The sequence below is a fragment of the Protopterus annectens genome, chromosome 3.part1, assembly GCF_019279795.1.
Source record: "Protopterus annectens isolate FY-2018-M chromosome 3.part1, PAN1.0, whole genome shotgun sequence".
Lineage (NCBI taxonomy): Eukaryota > Metazoa > Chordata > Ceratodontiformes > Protopteridae > Protopterus > Protopterus annectens.
The window spans coordinates 950,153,661-950,174,288 of NC_056732.1; the positions used below are offsets into that span (position 1 = coordinate 950,153,661).

Sequence of the window (20,628 nt, forward strand, 5' to 3'; positions counted from 1 at the left end):
GGAACTGTTTGATAAGAGGGTGCAAGAAGACAGGTGGATCACTGTTGTAATGAGCCGAAATGGCTGAGGCATGTATCTTAATGGAAGAGAAGGACAGGCCTTTGTGGAGTAGATCTGCTAAGTAATCCAGGATTACAGGAAGGGAGGGCAGAGTTGTGCCCTCTACTTTAGAGAGACTCCAGGAGCAGTATATTTTCCACTTATCTGCGTAGGATTTCTTGTACTGGGTCTTCTGGCTTTAAGAATGACGTCCATCACCTGCTTGCTTAGGGTTGCTTGGGGAGGATTAAAGGGACAAGCCAGGCTGCAAGTTTTAGAGTTTGCAATTGCATATGCAAAATCTGTCCCTCTTGCTGAGAGAGCAGGGTAGGGTTCTGGTGTAGTTGCCAAGGTGGCACCAATGTCAGGCTGCGTAGGAGTGGCTACCAGTGCTGGCATGGCCAGTCCGGGGCAATCAGAATTGTCCTGGGTCTGTCCTGTCTTATCTTGAGTAATACTTTTGAGAGAAGGGGCAGAGGTGGGAATGCATAAATTGAGAGATTTACCCACTGAAAAGATTGGGCATCCACTTCCCAGGCCTTGCTTGTGAAGGTTCCAGGTGCAGAATTTGCTGAGCTGGTGGTTGTAGGGGGAGGCAAAGAGGTCCACCTCCGGGGTCCTCCATTTCTGAATCAGAAGGCTGAAGTTGCTTGGCTTTAATTGCCACTTGTGTGGGTCTAGGAGATTTCTGCTTAAGTCATCTGCCAGTGAGGTTTGTTTGCCTGGCAGGAATTCAGCTTGCAGATGGACTTGCATGTCCAAGGCTGTGATCCACAGGGCCATGGCTAACCTGCAGAGTGGGTAAGAATGGGTTCCCCCCTGCTTGCTGATGTACCACATAACTATGGCGTCTGTTTTTATTAGCAGTTGTCCTGGAGAGAGTAGGGATCTGAAAGCTGTCAATGCATTCTGCACAGCTAGCATCTCTTTTTGGTTGATGTGCAGATGAATTTGACTTGGGCTCCAGTGGCCCGGAATGCATTTGTCATCCATGTGTGGTCCCCAGGCATAGTCTGATGCATCTGTGGTTAGGGTCTGGGTGGCGTGGGGTTGAATAAAGAGCAGTCCCTGGTTGTGGTTGCATGCTGCTGACCACCAAAGTAACTCTGTCCTTGGACAAGGATTGGGAGGGTGGCCAAATGGTTACGGTGTTTGCCTTACAAACACAAGGTGCAGGGTTTGAGTCTGAAAAGGGATAATTAGCTAGACTTAAAATGGCTTGCAAGGGCAGTTAGCCTAGTACTAATCTGTGAACCTATGATAGGAATAACTGTTTCCAGGTCCTGAGAATGTAGGCACCAAAGACTTTTTAAGTACCATTTAAATTTCCTCATATGCAGTGTGGCACATGGAATTAGAAGTATGCATGAGGCAATGAACCCTAGGGCCTGCAGTATTTTCCTTGCAGATAGCTGGGTTCTGGTGGCCATTTAATTAAAATAGGCTGTCAGATAGACTTGTTTTTCTGAAGTGAGAAATGCCATCTGGGATGCTATGTTCAGGCTTGCTCACAAAAATACAATATTTCGACTGGGCACCAGTTTTGATTTCTTTTCGTTGATGGTGTATCCCAGGGATGTGAGAAGGTTTTTTTTACAAATGTCAGGTGCTGCAACAGCAATTCCTGACTGTCCAGTTGAATCAGGCAGTCGTCCAAGTATGGGTAAATTTGGATATTTCTTTGCCTGCAGTATGCAATGGCTGGAGTCAGACATTTTGTGAATACTCTGGGCACAGTGGATAAGCCAAAGGGAAGTGCAGAAAACTGATAACACATAGTTCCGGCCATGAAACTTACACATTTCTTGCATGACTCCCTTACAGGGATGTGCAGATAGGCTTCTTTTAGGTCTAGGGTGACTAGCCAGGCATCCCTGGCTAGCATCGGTAGAAGCTGTTGCAGGGTAAGCATTTTGAATTTTGGTACCACCAGAAAGGTGCTGAGAATTGTAAGATCCAGGATTGGGCGCCAAGAGCCCTCTTTTCTGCGTACCAGGAAAAGTTTGGAATAGAATCCTTGCCTATCTGTTCTGCTGGAACCGGCTGAATAGCCCTGATAGAGAGCAGGGATAGGACTTGGTTTTGTGCCTCTGCCCACTGGTTTGGAGAAAGGTCTGGGAACCCTTTTGGGGTTGGTAGAGAATGGAATTTGAATTTGTACCCATGGGATACAATGTTGAGGACCCTTCGGTCTTTTGTGATAGACATCCAGTTTTTTGCTTGAAGGGCAAGTTTGCCTCCTAGGGGCACACACAGTTGGACAGAGGTGGGGAATGGAGTAGAGAAGTCATTGTGAGTTCTTTCCGTAAGGAGGTGGCTTACCACTCCCTGTTTTGGGGGTGCGGGAACTCCATTGTTTAGATCTCTGCATACCCAGAGACTGTAGTCTAGGTGGTCTTTTTCCCCTGGGTCTAGTTTGAGATGGCTTGGAGGGGGCTGGAAAGGACCAGTTTTCTGAGGGGCAATGCCTACTGAATCTATGAGACTGTACTTGCAAGAATTCTTTAACTGTCCGCATAGATTTAGCTTTTTCTTCCATCTTTTTAAGAACCTCTTCTGCTTTGGTGCCAAATTGTCCTTGTTCAAAGGAGTGTCTAGTAACTTTGATTTGACATGGTCTGGCAAGGTCTGCTCCTTAAGCCATGCATGCCTTCTCAGTACAGAACCAGTGACTGCTTCCCTGCAAGATGCTTCTAGGGCATCAAAGCTACACTGCAATGTATGCTTGCTGACTTGGTTTGCAGAGTGCATACATTCCTGCAATTCTTTATGTTCTGCACAGTCTGTAAAGGTTGCTACTTTTTGCTTAATAAGTTCCATAATAATGTTGCTGGTACTTCAGCATATGAAACTGACAATTCAATGCCCTAATGGCAAGAGTTGCAGAGGTATATACTTTCTTACCCCAACTGTCCAAAGCTCTGGTATCCCTGTCCAAAGGGGTTGGATGCTTGGCTGTACTTGCCTTGATACCTTTAGTCCACTGGGAAATGATCTCTGGGTCAGCAGTAGGAGTCTTGAAAATAAATTTGTGACTGTCAGGTACTCTGTAGTACCTGTCTGGTTTCCTAGGGGCAGGGGGTAAAGTATCAGGAGTAAGACTGTATTCCATAAAGATATCATCATCAACTTCCAGGACTGGGGGTATTGCTAAGGGCCTGTGCTGTGGCAAATCAAGAAATTCTGAGAGTTTCTTTTTGGACTGAGGATAGTCTTGGTATTCCCAGTGGAAATGCTCTCTTAAAGCATGTAAGGTTTCACCAAAAGAAAAATCCTCTGGCGGAGAGGCAGAGGGAGTGGATTCCTCTGCATCTGAATCCTCATAAGCAGATAAAGGCATGTCTTCATAGTTAGATACCTCAGACTCATCAGACTCTTGGTCTGCTGAAGCTGCTAGGGACTGGTCTCTCTCTCTCTTAGCAGGGGAAGGCTGACTTCCCCTAATCAGTATAATAAGGTCTTCTGCCGTTCTAAGCATTTGTCGTTGTGGCAAGGGAGCAGGTGCATGCACTTTGGTCATCAGTTTTCTAGGCGTAGTGCGTACTCTTGGCCTTAGAAACGCAGTAGTTTTAGACAGAAATGAAGTTGTCGGTTTGAGTCAAACATCGGTAGTGCGAAGAACTGCCTCAGAAGCCGGTGCCTGCTCAGTGGCTCTGGACCCATCCAAGGTAGAGACATCCGCAGGCTCCATAGTCGAAGAAGAGTCTCACAGCATACTGGACTCCGAACGGGTCTCGGTAGAGGCCTGTAAAGCTACTGAAGCGGGCATCAGGGGCTGCAAAAGGACTTCACTGAGTACCGGCAAACTGGCGACTAGCTTAATAGAAGTGTCATCGGCAGCTTTGGACCTGTGCGTACCGTCTCTGTCTTTATCCTTACGTTTTCTCAGAATATCGGTAGTCAGATGGCTTACCGAAGCCATTTCGGAATACGGAAAGCTAAAGAATTTAGTGACAATGAGAGCCAAACGACTAATGGTTCGTGCGTTGAACAAGGCACAAAACCGACAGTGAGGTTCGTCGTGGTCTGGGCCTAAACAGTTGACGCAGTAAGAATAAAAATCTCAGTGTGGTATTTGCTTTCCGCAGGCAAGGCAACTGTTAACTCTTTCTGACATCGGTTAGAGCAAGAAAAAAAGGATCCCCAATGGGGTACTTAGCTTTAGAAGACTTCAGGATGATTAAATTCGTAAACGAAAACTCAGGTAGTGGCCGACCGGCACTTACGAACTGCTTCTGCTTCGGGCTCTTCGACAAGAAAGATTGATGTAATGGCAGTGGCTGCCTGTTTTTACACCCCTGATGACCTGACGTCAGTCCTGGAGCGACAGCATCCGACGCAGAAATACTAAGTCTCAGGTATTCGGGCCGACTGAGGGCTACCTGCAAGCAGATAACCCAAGTATGATGACTGCTTCAGTGAAACACGAAGAACATCTGGCAGCTGCTTCGAAGGATCCCTGAGTGAAACCCTGCAGCATGACAGTGAGGTTCCAAGGAGGGGGAGGGGTCCTTGATGGGAGGCCTCAACATGAAAATACCTTTCATAAAAGATATGCATAATCTAAAGGTGAACAGGGAATGAGACTGGCTAGCAGTATGAAAATTAGAAACTGCAGCTAATTGAAGCTTGATGGTAGAGAAGCTACTTCCTTAAACAGGGTACTAAGCAAAAGCAGAATATCAGAGACTGGTGCTGAGAAAGGGTCAGTATTCCTATTTGTAAACCAAACAGCAAATCTTTTCCACTTACTGGTGTAGAACTTTTAAGTAGAACCCTTTTGCAAGGCTAGAATTATGTTATGGACCAGAGAAGCAAGCCTGGACTGTCTTGCTAGGGTTGGAAGCAAAGAAACCAAGCGATCAGCCTGAGGGCGTGAAGAAGGTGCTGCATTCCTGATGAGTGAGAGAGAAGGTCCTGTCTTGGCTTCAGTATTCATGGAAGATATTTCAGATGAGACCAGAGGAAGGGAAACCAAACTGAATAAGGCCAGAAGGGGGCAATGAGGATGACTGAGGTCTTCAGCCTGTTTGCCTTCTGAAGAAATTTCAGAATCAGCAGGAGAGGGGGATAAACATACAGGAAACCTCGGGGCCAATCGTGGAGGGACTCCCCCAGAGGGGGGATCATAGCGAAGAATTTGCTGCATTTGTTGTTGAAGGGACAGGCAAAAAGGTCACAGCAAGGCTGACCCTAGCGATTGAAAATCATGCTTGCAACTGACTGATTGAGGGACCACTTGTGCGGAACCAGGACTGATCTGCTGAGTCTGTCAAGTCGCTGGCTTTCGCCGCAATGTGTATTGCAACCAGAAGGCAGTCCAAAGAGATTGCCTATTCCCACACTCTCATGGCCTCCCTGCACAAAGGGCATGAATGGGTTCTTCCTTGCTTGTTGATGTACCAAACTACAGACATGCTGTCGATGTGAACTGCAGCAGTCCTCAAGGGAAGAGCATCCTGAAAGGCTTGCAATGTTAGGAGAACTGCTCTCACCTCTAGATGCAACCTGGTCCCTTGGACTACCCTCCCATTGTAATGCCACCCCTCAAATAGAGAGCCATCCGTGGTCACTGTGGCTATTAGAGAGGAGATTAAAAACAGTCTGCCTAGAAAGAGACTGTCCAACTGAATCCAAAATCTGATGTGCTATTTGCAAATTGGAGTCAAGCTGATGGGAATGGATGGAGGCTGATAGAGAATGGACCACTGCACTGCCAATGTCCACTGAAGAATCCACACGAAGAATCTTGCTAGAGGAACTACCATAATTGTTGCTGAAATGGATTCTAGGACTTGTGAGACTAGCCATTCGGGGGGGACTGGTGGAATAACAATTCCCAGACTTGATTCCTCAGTGTTGTTATGTGGTGTACGGGAAGGGAAGCTATTCGATCCCTTATGTTCTGCTATGTTCCTATGAATTCCGGGTTCTGCACAGGAGTCAAATGGATTTGTTTAGGTTTATAGTGATGCCCAGAGAGTGTGAAAGTTGGATTATGTAATCTGTGGCTTGGATGAGCTGATGCCTTGTGGAGGCAGTAAGGAGCCAATAGACTAGGTATAGAAACACCAAGAAGCCTTTGAGTCTCATGTGAGCTGCTACGACCGCCATGCATTTGGTGAACAGCCGGGGAGTTGTGATGGCCACAAAGGGCAGTGCCTTGAACTGAAAATGACTGGATCTCAACAGAAAGTGCAGGTATCTTCCGGAGCTCCTATCTTTTTTGATGTGATAGTATGCATACTTGAGAATTACTCAGCACATCCAATTGTCCTTGTGCAACAATGGCAGAGTGGACTGATCTGTAACCATTCGGAACCTCGGACTTCTTTCTTTACACAACAACTCAACTTGCTTGGATCCAGTGGGTCTTAGGTCCCTGTCTTTTTCAGCACCAAAAAGAAGTGGAAGTAGGTTTTGAATCCTCTTTGTTTGGTTGGGAACTCTTGGATGACTCCTTTTTGCATCAGCTGCAGAATCTCCTGTGCTGCCTGCTCCCTCAAACTGGGTGGCACATCGGGGAGTTTCTTGTTGGTGTTTAGAAAGGGCAGGAAAAAAAAGGAATGTAGTAGTCTCTATATATTATGCTTAGTACCCAGGGATTTCGAGTCAAACAGGTCCAGGCTTCTGAGTGCAAAGTGAGTCTATCCCTGACTTCCTCCAGAGATGGACAGTTGGGCAGAACTTCAGGAGTGCTAATAGGGCTTGTTGGAAAAGGTGTCTCTGAAGCCCTGGTTTTGCAGACCCCTTCTGCCTCTAGGACGGTGCTTACCTATAAACCCTCCTCCTCTGCCTCTAGAGGATGGTTCCCTGGAAAGGCCCTTGGGATTTACGAAACTGCATTTTCTTGCCTCTGTCTTGGTTCCTGGAGAAGGACCTCTGAGGCACAGAAAATTTGATTCCTACATCAGAAAGGGTCTTCCCATCCTTTTCATAGCGGGCAAAAGTATCTCTAACCAATGGCTTAAATAGTGAACAGCTATCATAGGGGGCATTAACAAAGGACTCCCTAAAGGGCACCACAAAATCATGCAGCCTCATCCAGGCATGCCTCCTTAAGGAAAGTCCTGAACTGACAGCTCATGAGGTGCCTTCCATTGTATGGGAAATTAACTTAATTGAGGAATTGGTGAGAGATGATAGAGTGGTCAGCTTGGGAGAAAATGTCTTGAATTCCTCCACAGGCATAGACTCAGACCAAGAAACTGAAAGCTCCTTGATCAGATCTCTCTGCAACCAGTTAAAGTGAGCTAGGTAATTTAACGACCTCAGTGCAAAAGTGGCTGAGGCATAAACAACCTTTCCAATCCTGTACAATGCTCTAGACTCTTTGTTAGGTGGATGGACATTGGCAGTCTCTTCTCCCAGTTCTTTTTTAGTGGCTGCTGCTACCACGATGGCATCAACTACGGGACTCTTACTCCAATGTTTTCTGTCTGCTGGTGGAACCAGGAACCTATCAGGGGCTTGGGAATGGGCTTGATGGTGTCTTGTTCCTTACATGCCTGGTGGGAAAACAAATCAACAAGGTTGTCTGCCTGGGGGGGGGGGTCACGCAGGACGCAGATGGGCACACTCCAAACATCTCCAAGAGCAATGACTCTTCAGAAGACAAAGATTGGGCAGACCACCCACCCTTTCTGCTTCAAGATTTCCAAAATATTTCCAAAGGAGAAGTCCTCAGGTGGGGATTGGGAGGATCCTTCCCCCTCAAAGTAAGTGTCTTTGGTTAATGACTCCACTGGAGAGTCAATGTGCCTCCTTTTGCATATCTTCTTCCGGGGACCTTCCTCAGATGGGTACTCTGGGGAAGTATCGTAAGAAGGAGATCCCTCCTAGGCAGGGAGATCCTGGAAACTGCACGGGACAGGTTGACTCAGGACAGAACAAATGGGTTCATGGTCCTGACCAAATGGGGGTACAGGGGTGGATTGTGGGATATGTGGTGATGGATCTCCAACTTCAGAGAAAACCATCTCCACTACCTGAAATGGTGATGGACCCGGGAGAGGTCCTCTGTCTCTTCCGAAGCCGAAGCCACAGGGGGAAAGCAGCTAGGACTCGCACCAGATCCATGGCCTCCAGAAGGGATTAGACCCAGAACTATCATGGGCCAAGGTGCCTAAGGGAAGAGATGGCTCCGACAAAGATGGAGATGATCCCACTCTCTAGACCCAGAGCATACATGTCTGCTCAGATCCACTCTGCTCCAAGGGAATCAATGGCATAGAGGAAGGAAGCTTACCCTGCACCGAACCCAACACACATGGGAATCCCAAAACCTGCAGCTCTGAAACAGAAGGCTGGATCTGAAAAGAAGTCTTGATGGTATGGCCTAGACAGCTTACAGATCCGATAGGGAACAGAGTCGAGACCACTCCCATCTGGATCTGGACCTTGAGGAATCTCATCAGCATTCTGTCCATGCCCGCCTTGGGTCAGCTTCTAGAGGATCTGGAAGAAGCTGATGAGGGAGGTCGGGAGTGCTTGGACTTGGCTGAGTGGGCAGGAGACTTGCTCAGAGCTCTCTGATCCTGAGCCAGTGGTTCCAACACTGGAGCAGACAATGAAGGTGGTGAAAAAAATACACTTTCCCCTGGATCTGAGGATGCTGGTGGATTCGGCAGGGTAGACATTTTCTTCAGATCCGAGGGGGTCAGGTCCTAAGTTTTCTTGGACTTGGCCTTGGGTTCCAGAGTATCACTTGGGAAGGAAGGGAAAGACCTCTTTTTTGCTTCTTTTGCAGAGGAAGAAGCTGAAGCCAAAGAAGGGGTTTGAGTCTCAGGAGACAAAGATGGAAGAACACCTCTCAATATCAATTTATTACACCTGTCTGCAAGAGCCCGTGGACTGAAGGAAGCACAAACTACAGACCCTGGTTTGAGATGATATGCACCTAAGCAATACACGCATTCCTTGTGGGCATCCTGACTGGGGATGTTATGCCCACAAGAAGTGCAATGCTTGAAGCCGGGGAGGGTTTGTCAGACATAATAGAAACTGAAAGCCTGCTAAAAACGGGCACTTCAAGATGAAAAAGCTAAAAGCTACAAAAGGTATGTAATCTTAGAGTTTAAACTTTAAAGCTAAACTGTAACTTTAACTCTCTAACTTTTAATTACAAAAAAACTGCAAAACTGTTACGACTTAACTTTTTTTTTTTTGACAGGAAGAACAGAGAAAGATGCTCACATGCGCACACACACACACACACACACACACACACACACACACACACACACACACACACACACACACACAGAAAGAATTAACTATGATGAAAGGGAGGATCACTTACAGAACCAACAAGATTTGAAATCATCACGAGTCGTGAAATTACACAGAAAACAAGCACAGCTCAAGAGCACAGAGATCAGTGTCCAGACACAAGTGGCAAAAAAGATCTGAGGAGTCTGGGTGGGTGTAGTACATTATGGGTAAGAGGAAGGGGCTCGATAGTCAGATCCAAGTCTGGAGAATGTGCCCGAGTCGGATCAGAGACCCTATTGTGTGGAGGAATGAAGAAGAGAACATCAGATCATCTTTATTAAACCATCACTTACGACATAAGCAATCATACAATTAAACAAATGAAAACATATGACACCGACACAATCCTAGTTGCAAGTATTTCACATCACAAACCATACTGACATACTCCCAGTTGCAAGCATTATACATCACTTATAATCTACCCAATAATTTTCAGTCAAACATTACCTAGCTCATTTATGCCCTGCCTTCTTTTAAACCTCATTCCTCCCCCCTGTATGTATTGTTCCCACAATTCCCATTTTTTTCCTATGTAGTTTGCTCCTGTCCTTTTCTAAAGATCTTATTTCCAGTTGTTTTATCTTTGTTACTATATTCACTACTTCTAATATAGTTGGTTTAGACACTGATTTCCATTTTCTAGTAATTGCTTTTTTGACAGCCACCATAATTAGACACAGCAAGGCCTTACCATGTCAAGCAATTCTGATTCTGTATCACAGGTCAGAAAAATCATCTCCTTCGTCACACCAATCCACCCACCCAGCATCTCTGACAGTGCATGCCATAGGGAAATCTTAAAGTCTGCCAACCCACTGCACTCCCAGAAAACATGTTCCCAAATACCTCTTTCTTCCCCGTCACACCTCCAACATTTGCTGTTTGAGGACAAATTCTCTGAAGTCTAAATGGGGTATAAAATATCTATGCAAACATTTCCAAGCAAAAATCCTAAAGCTTCTAGATTTTATTGCATATTTGAGAGACATACATATATCCTCCCATTATTTATTTGTGAATTGCTTATCCAATCTCTCTTCCCAATACTTTCTAGCCTCCTCCTTATAGTTATCATGCAATATTTTATATGCTACACTAATTATACCTTTTTCGATGACAGCTTCTGCTCTAGATTCTACTTAAAAACTCTAAAAGTGCTGGTCTTTTCTTTAGTATCAACCTATTTCTTTCTTTTTGCCTGGACTCTGATATCGATCCTTGATAGGGAATGCAATCTCTAACCTGCAGTCCAAATAAACTATTGTCCTTTTCCCATTCTACTACCTTTCTCTCTCTAGTTATTTGCTCCCAATACCTTGGTTCCTTTGCCAATTTTCTCCAGTAAGTTCCAGTCCCCTCTTGCCTATTGTCTAGATCCCTAATTGCAGTCATACCTATCGGCATAATCTCCTTTCTCCATTCTTGTGTTGGCTTAGTTCTTAGAATACTTTCTGCTACTTTATGGATATAAAATTCTATATGATTATTGTTATCCTCCTTAAAGGCCTGCATCCAAAATTCTAGTCTCTCCTTGTTCCTTGAGCTTCTTCACTGTTTCATCATTATCTCTTCCCACTTTGAATTATAGTTTTCTGCTTGTACTATGTATAGGAGCCTTAACTGTGTAGCTCTGAAATACCCTTTCAATTTGGGTAATTCAAAACAATCACACATCTTGCTACAGAGTGTGATACACTCAAGGCAGAGGCCTGTATACCAAAAGGCACAATAACATGGCAAGACTGTTGTACTGGGGATGGTGCAATTACTATAATATTGAAGTAGCTGAGAAGCACTGGAAACATGAACCACAAAGGGCAGTAGAGAATGAAGTTTATATCACACAACATGGCCCATTACTAACAGTTCAAAAACAGATATGAGAAACCATATGCAGTTGTCCAGTAAAAAATACAAAAGTTGCATTGATCATTCAAATTGTTACATCCAGTGATTACCATGGCTTACATACAGAGAGCCACAAAAGTAATAAAATACCAGAATTTGCAGGTAGAAATGAGAGCAATGTTGAAGTGAGATACCCAGACAGTTCCAACAGTAGTAGGAGCAACAGGTCTAATAAAAAATAATTTACAGTTGCACTTAGATATCCTACCAATATATGCAACTCCACATGAACTGCAGGAGGATCCAGTTCCTGGCACACTGTGAGTACTATGAAGAGCACATTTGACTAACATTAAAGACTGAAACAATGCTAATTTCATGAATTTTAATTGCATCCTGACTTATGATTGTGATCCATTCCAGTCATGGTACTAGAAACCCAAAAAACTTGGAGAAATTAAACCAGAAGACTAAACGGACTATTATTGCCTCAGCTGAGCAGTCCATGCTCCATCTTAGGGCAGGTGTTGCAGACACCTGGGAATATCATTCCACAAGGTGGATGCTGAGGGAGCATTTCTCACAACCTCCCCATCAGCAGATCACAGCTGTGAGCTGGACCTTCCTCTCTAGTTGAGGGGGAGCTTGCAACTCATGGGGGAATTAGGTTGCTTCATAGGTGGCCATAACGAGGAGAATCTGACTTGCAATGGGTTTATAATTCTCTTACTTTCTAATTCTGCTCCTTTAATGTCTTGGGATCATGTTAGGGCCCCTCCTCTTATTGCTTATGATGGGTCTTAGTTCCCACTCAGAGAGACCTTCATTAGGTCTTGAGTTTTGCCTGTTGTTCCCTTACAGATGGCTAAGCTGACACATTAGCCCTCACAGCAATGCTCTACATCACAGTCTTCATTCGGGTAGTGTATGCAGTGCTGATATGGACCATGGTTCAAGGCAATCAGTAAATCACCCCCTATATAAATCAAATTTGTGGAACACATTTGGGTTTCACAGATGGGCTTATGAGGGTCCTAGTGGTCATTAGCTCAGTATACACTTATGAACCTATATGATAACTACATAAACTCCCTGAATATTTCAATCTTCTAAGCAATACCAACAGAAGCTCTTTCATGTCAAATTTAAGGATTCAGATCTAAACTGCACGAGCAACAGAAAAACTGGAAAGGTTGAAGTTGGGTGCTCTCTTTCTCTCTCTCTCAACCAAACAGATGACAGTGATGTAGGTTGGAGGCACATGTAACCTCTTAACATAGAAAGCTCAAAAAGATGACAAGCAGGAGATATCAACAGGGAAATCCCAGCATTTACACAATGCAATAAAAACAGTCTATCAGGTCTATGATAATTCTATGTCAATAGTGCTTGATTTGAGAGGTGACTATTAAAACTGCACAAGACAGAACAAGCAAGCAATGGTCACATAATCTCATTGACATTATTACTGTTATGGAGTTAAATGTGTTCTCATATGTTGATATGACAATACATGCATATACAAATGTTTTACAAATGTCTGTTTTACACTTTGTAATTTCCTTAGGAATACCTAACAGAGTGGTCCATATGTGAGTATGGCAGAGTTTCATGTAAAGAATTTTCACTTTGCAAACAAACTGTTCACAAGCCAGTTAGAGACAAATACTGAGCTGCTATGTTACAATTAGGAAGATTTGTGTCACAAGTGTACTTCACTTAGCATTCTGGCAAGGCTGTTGGATGTCTATGCAACATTTTAGGTATCCAGTGCAAACTGTACATATGATTTTAGTTTGATGAACAATACAAAGTCTAAGACAAGAAACAGCTACAAGTGGATCACCCTGACCACATGAAGAGAACAAAGACTCTACCTGGTCTCACTGATGTTAACTGCATCTTGCCCGGTCTACTGCAAATGATCTTATTTGCCACTGTTAGCCCAACATGATACAGGTACCTTACAAATCTTGATTTTAATGTTTTTGCAGGGGATTGTACAACCCTGCAACCCCCCTCCCAATGTGAGGGTTTTCCACCACATCACTGATCTTTAAATACACAATCTCTGAGGTTGCACTAACATAGAAAAAAATGGAATTAAGTAATTTCCCTTTTCTCTGAGCTGATGCAATCTCTGAGACTAGATATATTTATAGATCAGTGGTACTGAAAACACTACACCGGATGTGAAAGGGTGCAGTCACCCTTGTAAAACAAATAAAGGTACACATGCAAATAGACAAATTGTCTAATGAAGTAAAATTATCTACAAAACAGAGAAATTGTATTAGTTTAACGTGGCTTTGAGGTAAAAACTGAGATAGCAACTACTCCATTTGATTCTGTGAAATCAATATGCATTTACCTTGATTTACTAGATGTGATGCACATACTCTGTATCTTCTTGTTGATTAATGCATCGAAATAAAAACAGTCAGTTAAGAAAATATAGAGGTAGTAGATTATATAAAGACTTCCACAATTTTGGCAATGTGTTATTAATGTTTTTATGGATGTTACACCTAATGTTTATTGCAATATACAGTACTTACTGCATCTTGTGTCATTGCACCAATTCATAAATTTACTCCATTATTACTATTACATGTGCGGTGGTAGTGCTGCGGTGGCGTTGTCGCCTCACAGCAAGACGTTGTCCTGTTAGATTCTCAGCTAAAGTGTCTTCTGTGTGGAGACGTGCGTGAATGGGCATACCTTCGTTGAAGGTTGTACGTCAGGGCTGGCAACTCGGTACGTAAATATCTGCTGCCAATCATTAGCGGACCGGAGTTCTGCTGTGGCTACCCCTAACCGGGAATAGCCCAAAGATACAACAACTACTAATATTACATGTGTTTATACCTGCTTCCTACCAACCATCAGCCTTCTACCAGTCAAGTCAATCCATTCATTCCCTCTTACAGAGACAAATGATCAAGGGAGCTCATCATCCAGGCAGCCATAAAGGTTTTGTGCTTTAAGGTCCTCTCTCTCCTGGTGGCTGATGTGCACAGATGTACCGTGAGACCCTGATCTGTCTTTCCTTTGAGCATGTCCATCCATGTTTCTGAAAATGCTCCCCCCTGAAAGGCTACAGCACTACCACAGCTTGGCAGACTTGTTTCCAGCCTATGGGCAAACTATGCTGTTTCTTCACCAAAAGAATCGGTCTTCCAGTTAAGTGGACCCTCCCACCCCCACCACTCCTCCGGATGAGTGAGCCACCATCAGTTCACTCCTTCCCTCGGAGGTCAGCTCCTCCAGTGAATAGGTTAGTAATCAAGCCTGGGTCATAAAGGTCATAGTCATGACTTTACTACTTTATGCCACAGAGAGGGGTATTTATACCATAAAAACTGCAGAAATTTTATATATGTAACAAAGGTATGAAATTCTAATTAAATTGCACAAAAAATCCTTACAATTTTGTGTAAATTATTTCTGGTAAATGTCTGTTTACATATTTGTAATGTATACTGAGCAAAGATCAATTTTATGAGGATATCACAATTGTTTTTACTTCTATCCGGTTTCTGTTTACTGAAAATCTAAGTGTGTTCATCCACAAGGTAGGGGGGATTAGAAGATACATTTCTTATAACCCATAATTCCTAAACATCTAAGGATATTTATTTATTTATGATACCTGGGGATATCATAACAATACACAGGGTAAGAGACCCAGGAAAAAAGCTTCAACAATCATAGGCAGCATTTAAGACTTCAAAAGGCCCACAGTAGAAAACAGGCAATTTAAAATTATCAGTTTTCAAACAGAGAAAAGGTAAACATTTTCCTAAATCCATCTGTAATTTCATTGTGACAATGATCAATGCCTTCTGTCAAATTTGTAGAAGAGCACAAGATGGCATTTTCAGTACAAAAACCTTATAACATCTTTGTGCACGTTAACAAATCTGCAGAATGGCAGACTAGCGTAATGTTTTTAGTACGCCTCCCCTGCCACTCACTAAAACACGCACAAAATCAATTTATGATGTGTTGGTATACATTTATTACTAAGCCACTCTACATTATTAAGATTAACACACCAACCCATATATTCACACCTTGATATTTAACATGGTTTTCACATACAAAGGCAACCGCATGGAAAACAGAGACACTTTAAAACGTACTACTTTATGACTGCTCTTACCTTCAGTTGGGCATTATTTCTCATTTCACTGGTTATATGAAGTAAGCAGAGAACTGCATTCTTTGTAACTCCTTTTCCCATGAAAGATAATGCATTTCCTCCCCATTCAACATAAAAAGATGAGATGACCTGAGAAGAAAACATTTTCACAGCATGAGCCATCTTTACACTCATAAACAAAACATGATTAAACAGAAATATTTGTATGTGTATATTTAATGCTTCTTACTATTTTATTTACTTGTTCATTTTGAGAATGTAGGTTGAGAGAACCATAAGAGACCCCTTGTTAACTACAATCTAGTTACAGCAAACAAACCAAAACATGCAATAAATACCAAACAAAGTAGCGAGCACACCACAAACACATCAATCTATATACATCAACCGTAAAACCAAAAGTGCAAATGACAGAAAGACTACTAAGCCAGAGAAAGTGTTGTAGGACAGAAGAGTACAGCATTCGTAGGGCAGACAGTCATGATTTGACATGTTTTGTTCAAAAAAAAAAAAAAAAAAAAAAAAAAAAAAAACACTAAAGCTGAACTCAGAATGATATTAAAGAATAACAAATACTGAGTCCATTCTCTAAATAATTCAGAAGAATAAACACTGTAAGAAAACTACCTTGTTATCATCTGGAACATACAAGAGTCTAGAGCATTTGAGGTTTTGCTTACATTTTAGAGAAAGCATCCTTAGGATTGCTCAAGAGTGTTGAGTGCCTTAGGAAAAGCCAAGTATTAGTTTAAAGACAAGGATGTGTCAATGCCAAAGACTACTTTACACTAGAAAAAGAATTAGTGCATTAGAAGTTATAGATGTGGAATAAGAATGATGATGGAGAAGCAACATAAGCATTCTGCTCATGATAACAGATTACACTGTTTTCAATAAGTGCTACGGGAAGCTTTAGAAAACAAAAGTGAAACTAATTTTGCATACTTCAAATAAAAAATGGTTACATGAAAACAACTTACAACAAAAGACAGATAATTACATTGCCGGAGTGCTATAAGGAGTACTAGCTAATGATCAAAATTGTTCTACCAGAAATTGAACTGCAACATTCCTGCTTTGCAGCAGTGTTTTATTTTATACTTTTCCTACATTTGTTACCACACTCGAATACTACTGTATTAAAATAAAAGAAAAAAAACAGTTTGTCAACTTTGGATGTACACCATGTTTTAAGTATTTGGAAAACACTGTTAGCAAGTAAGGAAATGGTTATTATTGCACTTTTGCTTTCTCACAGTAAGACATGCCTCATCCTCATTGATATACAGAACACTGTGCGATATATAGGTTGACTGATACTCATGAAGCAGTGCTTCCCTACTGCCTTTATCATTAGCAAATCATATTGCTATTTTCCTCATCTGAATACTAACCTCCCATTCTGCAAATGAGGTACTGTGTCACTGCTGTGGAAACCAAAAAAAGGAGAGAAAGACTAAGAAACATCCTGTCAAGCACACAAAGAAATGAAATGTGCAAGAATTACTTTTGGAAAAAAGAAGTTATGTTCTTACCATAATGTTCCATCTGTGTTGTCAATCTTCATTCATTCTTGACAGTTGGGTTTCACGTTCCATCTTCTGAACCAACTCAAGTCACTATAACAAGCTTGCACCAGCCAGAAGCTCTTGAGCTAAGGCTACCCATAGTGCCTCTCTTCCCTTCCGTTCAGACTGAGTTCTGCCAACAGAAATAAAAAGCAGAAGTTTTGTCTGAGCAACTGTCCCACTACAGAACCAGGGCTAGTTCCAAACCTCCAAAAGGGTGTAGGAGAGTGGGATGTCAAAAATGAAGATCAACAACACAGATGGAACATTATGGTAAGAATATAACTTCTTTATCTGATGTTGTCAATGTTCATTCATTCATGACAGTTAGGACAGAGTCCCTAGCTACTTTATGTCCCAGGAGGCCCTATGGAATGATATTCCTGAGCACCATAGAGCCAAAGGATGCTCTTCCCCTGGAGACCATATCCAATTTGTAATAAGTGATAAAGGTGTGTGGGGTAGCGCAAGTAGCTGCTGCGCAAATGTCATCCATGGAGGCTCTAGAATGAATGGCCACCGAAGTGGAAACTGATCAGGTAGAATGGGCCTTGACTTTAGTTGATAGATTCATTTTATTTTGATGATAAAAAAGGTGATGCAATCTCTCAACCATTTCGATAAGGTGACTTTGGAAACTGGTTTGCCTAGTCGAGTACCTAAAAAAAGACAGGAACAGTTGGCCCGATTTCCTGAATGATTTTGTTCTAAGTAAAAACGCAATTGTCTGTGAACATCCAAGAAATGCGAACAATATTCTCCTTTGTTTGAAAAATTTGGGAAGAAAACTGGCAGGTCAATGGATTGGTTATTGTTCGAATCTGAGACAACTTTTGGTAGAAAAGAGGGTATAGTCTTAAGGGATACACTCTCTTTATAAGAAATGATGTATGGGTGCTTTACACACAATGCATGCAATTCTGACATTCTCCTTGCTGAAGTGATGGCTACCAGGAATAAGGTCTTCCAAGATAAAAATCTGATATCACAGGTGGCTGTTGGCTCAAAGGGCTGACAGATCAAAGTCTCTAAAAAATCGATAACCTTATTCAAAAACAAACTCAAAAATTATCTCAAAACACACTGGTTATGTCCTTGTTCTAACCCTGACTAGTGTCCTCTCTATTTCTTAGTTGCCTCCAATTTATAAATGTTTTTTTACTATCTACCCTCTCCATACCAGGAACAGTAAACTGTATAAACTGCTACTTACTGTGTCTTAATCCTGACAGTAATAAGATAATACTATCTGTATATAATACTTGTACTGCTCATGTCTGTAACTACTATTTACTAAAAGTTCTTTATGTGTATGTGTATTATGACCCTTAGAGCTTTTCTCCCCGGGCCTCTACTGAAAATGGACATATATCCAGTCGGACTATTCCGGTTAACAAATGTAAAATAAATAAATAAGACTAACATCAAATTCCAAGGTTCAATGGGCTCTTTAAAAGGTGGTTTCAAATGCACAACTCCCTTTAGGAAGGTTTTGCAAAGGCGGTGAGATATCAAGGAAAATTCATCAAAGGCATTATGGAAATTTGAAATAGCCGCTAACTCTGACAGTAGAAGCTGAGGCTCCCAATTGCAGTAAAGTTGATAAATATTCTAGCACCTTATTAATCGAGGCTGAAAAAGGGTCAACTCCTTCTCCTTGAGACCAGATGACAAATCTGCTCCATTTACTAAGATAAAGTTTCCTGGTGGACGGTTTATGGGAATTCAGAAGAATCTTTTGTACTGGGGAAGATAGATTACTCTGCCTGGCAACTACTGGAAGTGGAGATACCAAGCGGTCAGCTTGAGACTTTGTAGGTTGGGATGGACCAACCCCTGCGGATGAGACAGCAGTCATGGAGTTGGGTCCAGAGTCCACGGACGGTGAACTAGGTGAGGCCAGAGAAAGGGGGGACCAGACTTGATGGGGCCAATAAGGTGCAATGAGGATCACTTTGCATCTCAACCGCTGCGCTTTCTTTAAAAATTTTGGTATTACGGGAAAAGGAGGAAAGGCATAAATGAGTTCTGGGGGCCAGTCGTGAAAAAGAGCATCTCTCTGGAACTCCCCCAGATAGGGGGATTAGGGCAAAGTAGCTGCTGTATTTGTGGTTTGTGGGAGATGCAAACAGATTGCCGCAAGGCTGACCCTATCGACGAAAGATCTCCACTGCTACTATGGGATTGAGAGACCACTCGTGAGGCAGGAGAATGCATCTGCTCAGTTTGTCCGCAATAACGTTGGAAGTCCCCGGAATGTGTATTGATATCAGAAATCAGTTGGAGGCAATCGCCCATTGCCATACTCTCAGGGCTTCCCGACATAACGGATAAGATCTGGTTCCTCCCTGTTTGTTGATGTACCAGACGACCGACATGTTGTATGACTGGATAGCAATTGTCCCTGATGGAAGGGCAAATTGAAATGCCTGCAATGTTAAAAGCACCACCTTCAGTTCTAGGACATTGATATGCAAATTGGACTCTAAGGGGTGTGATTCCCCCCTGTACTGGTCCAGTAATCAAGGAGCCTCAATCCTCATCACTAGCACCAGTGAGGGACATACACATTGGAAGCATGACAAGTAAACACACAGTAAAGTACAATTTTTCTTAAGCGCACACAGAGATCAGTCAATCTGGGGTTGGTTTCTCCCTCTCTCTCTCCAGATCCACAAGACTCCTCAATGGCACCGCTATAGGGTTAACATCTCAGCTGAACAGTCCAGCCAAAACCTCCAGCACCCTTTCTGTCCAACCAATGCTTCGTGTCCCTGCACAAGTAGCTGACACATATACTTTGAGATTTGGTTTATATATACACACACACACTCACTCGCTGTCTTGAGAAAGGCTGGCACAGGTTTACTTGGTATGCCCCCTTTTGCCCAGACTAAAAAGTAGTTATCACTGCCACCAACCAGCTCTTTATCAGCTACTTCCCAAAGGGTGACCAATTCTACTGTGTGATGTTACTATTATCCAAATGGTAAGTGTGACCAAGTCCAAGGCTATTTAGGAGTGGCCTACACAGTGTCACCAGATACATATGTAAGTACTCTCAGAGCTTAAATATCTCTAAATAAACCAGCCGCAATTACACGGTTTAAATATATTTAATAATAAATAATAAAAGAACAAGTCAATACTCAATAACTGAACAAAATGACTACAGAGCTCAGAATCACAGGAAATATTTTAAAACAACATTGCAGGACAGTCTCAAATACAGAAAACATCTAAACTAACCTTTACTATATTCCTATCTATATCTAAGAGAGATTACTGTACCCTGGTTACTTACTATTAGCAAGGCAAGTGCTGATGAGAGGATGTTTCCAGGTCCAAAGACATTACAAAATGCATAGACTCACTCTCTGAGATAGTTCTTAAATTAATAATACACATTACTGCTGGGTTAGCTTGGATGACATCACTCTTTGCCGGCTACCTTCAGTTCCCAGGCTAACAGAAACTTAACATTTAACATTTCTCTGTGAAAAATACCTTTCTCTCAGATGTGCAGCTGCTACGAAGTCACAGAGCAATAAAAACACTTTACATTTAAAGCCTAGTAATTATTTCTGTTTCAAGACAATAGAAAAAACTCTAACTCTAGACATTGTGTCTGCTCAGAGCTGAAACAGAGATAACAGAATCGTAAAATAATTCCACTTATTTTCTTGAGGTTTTGCAAGTTAATTCTGTATGTTCCAGTTTCTACCATTAAAA

At 42.5% G+C, this 20,628-nt stretch overlaps 1 protein-coding gene across 1 annotated transcript in view; it reads right to left on the reverse strand.

Moving 5' to 3' along the window:
- RTTN (rotatin) overlaps positions 1-20,628 on the reverse strand; it is a 3,641,098-nt gene that overhangs the window by 1,793,186 nt on the left and 1,827,284 nt on the right. The window contains exon 32 of the mRNA XM_044067142.1: positions 15,329-15,457. Coding sequence (XP_043923077.1) covers positions 15,329-15,457 — 129 coding nt within the window. The remainder of the gene's footprint in view (positions 1-15,328; positions 15,458-20,628) is intronic.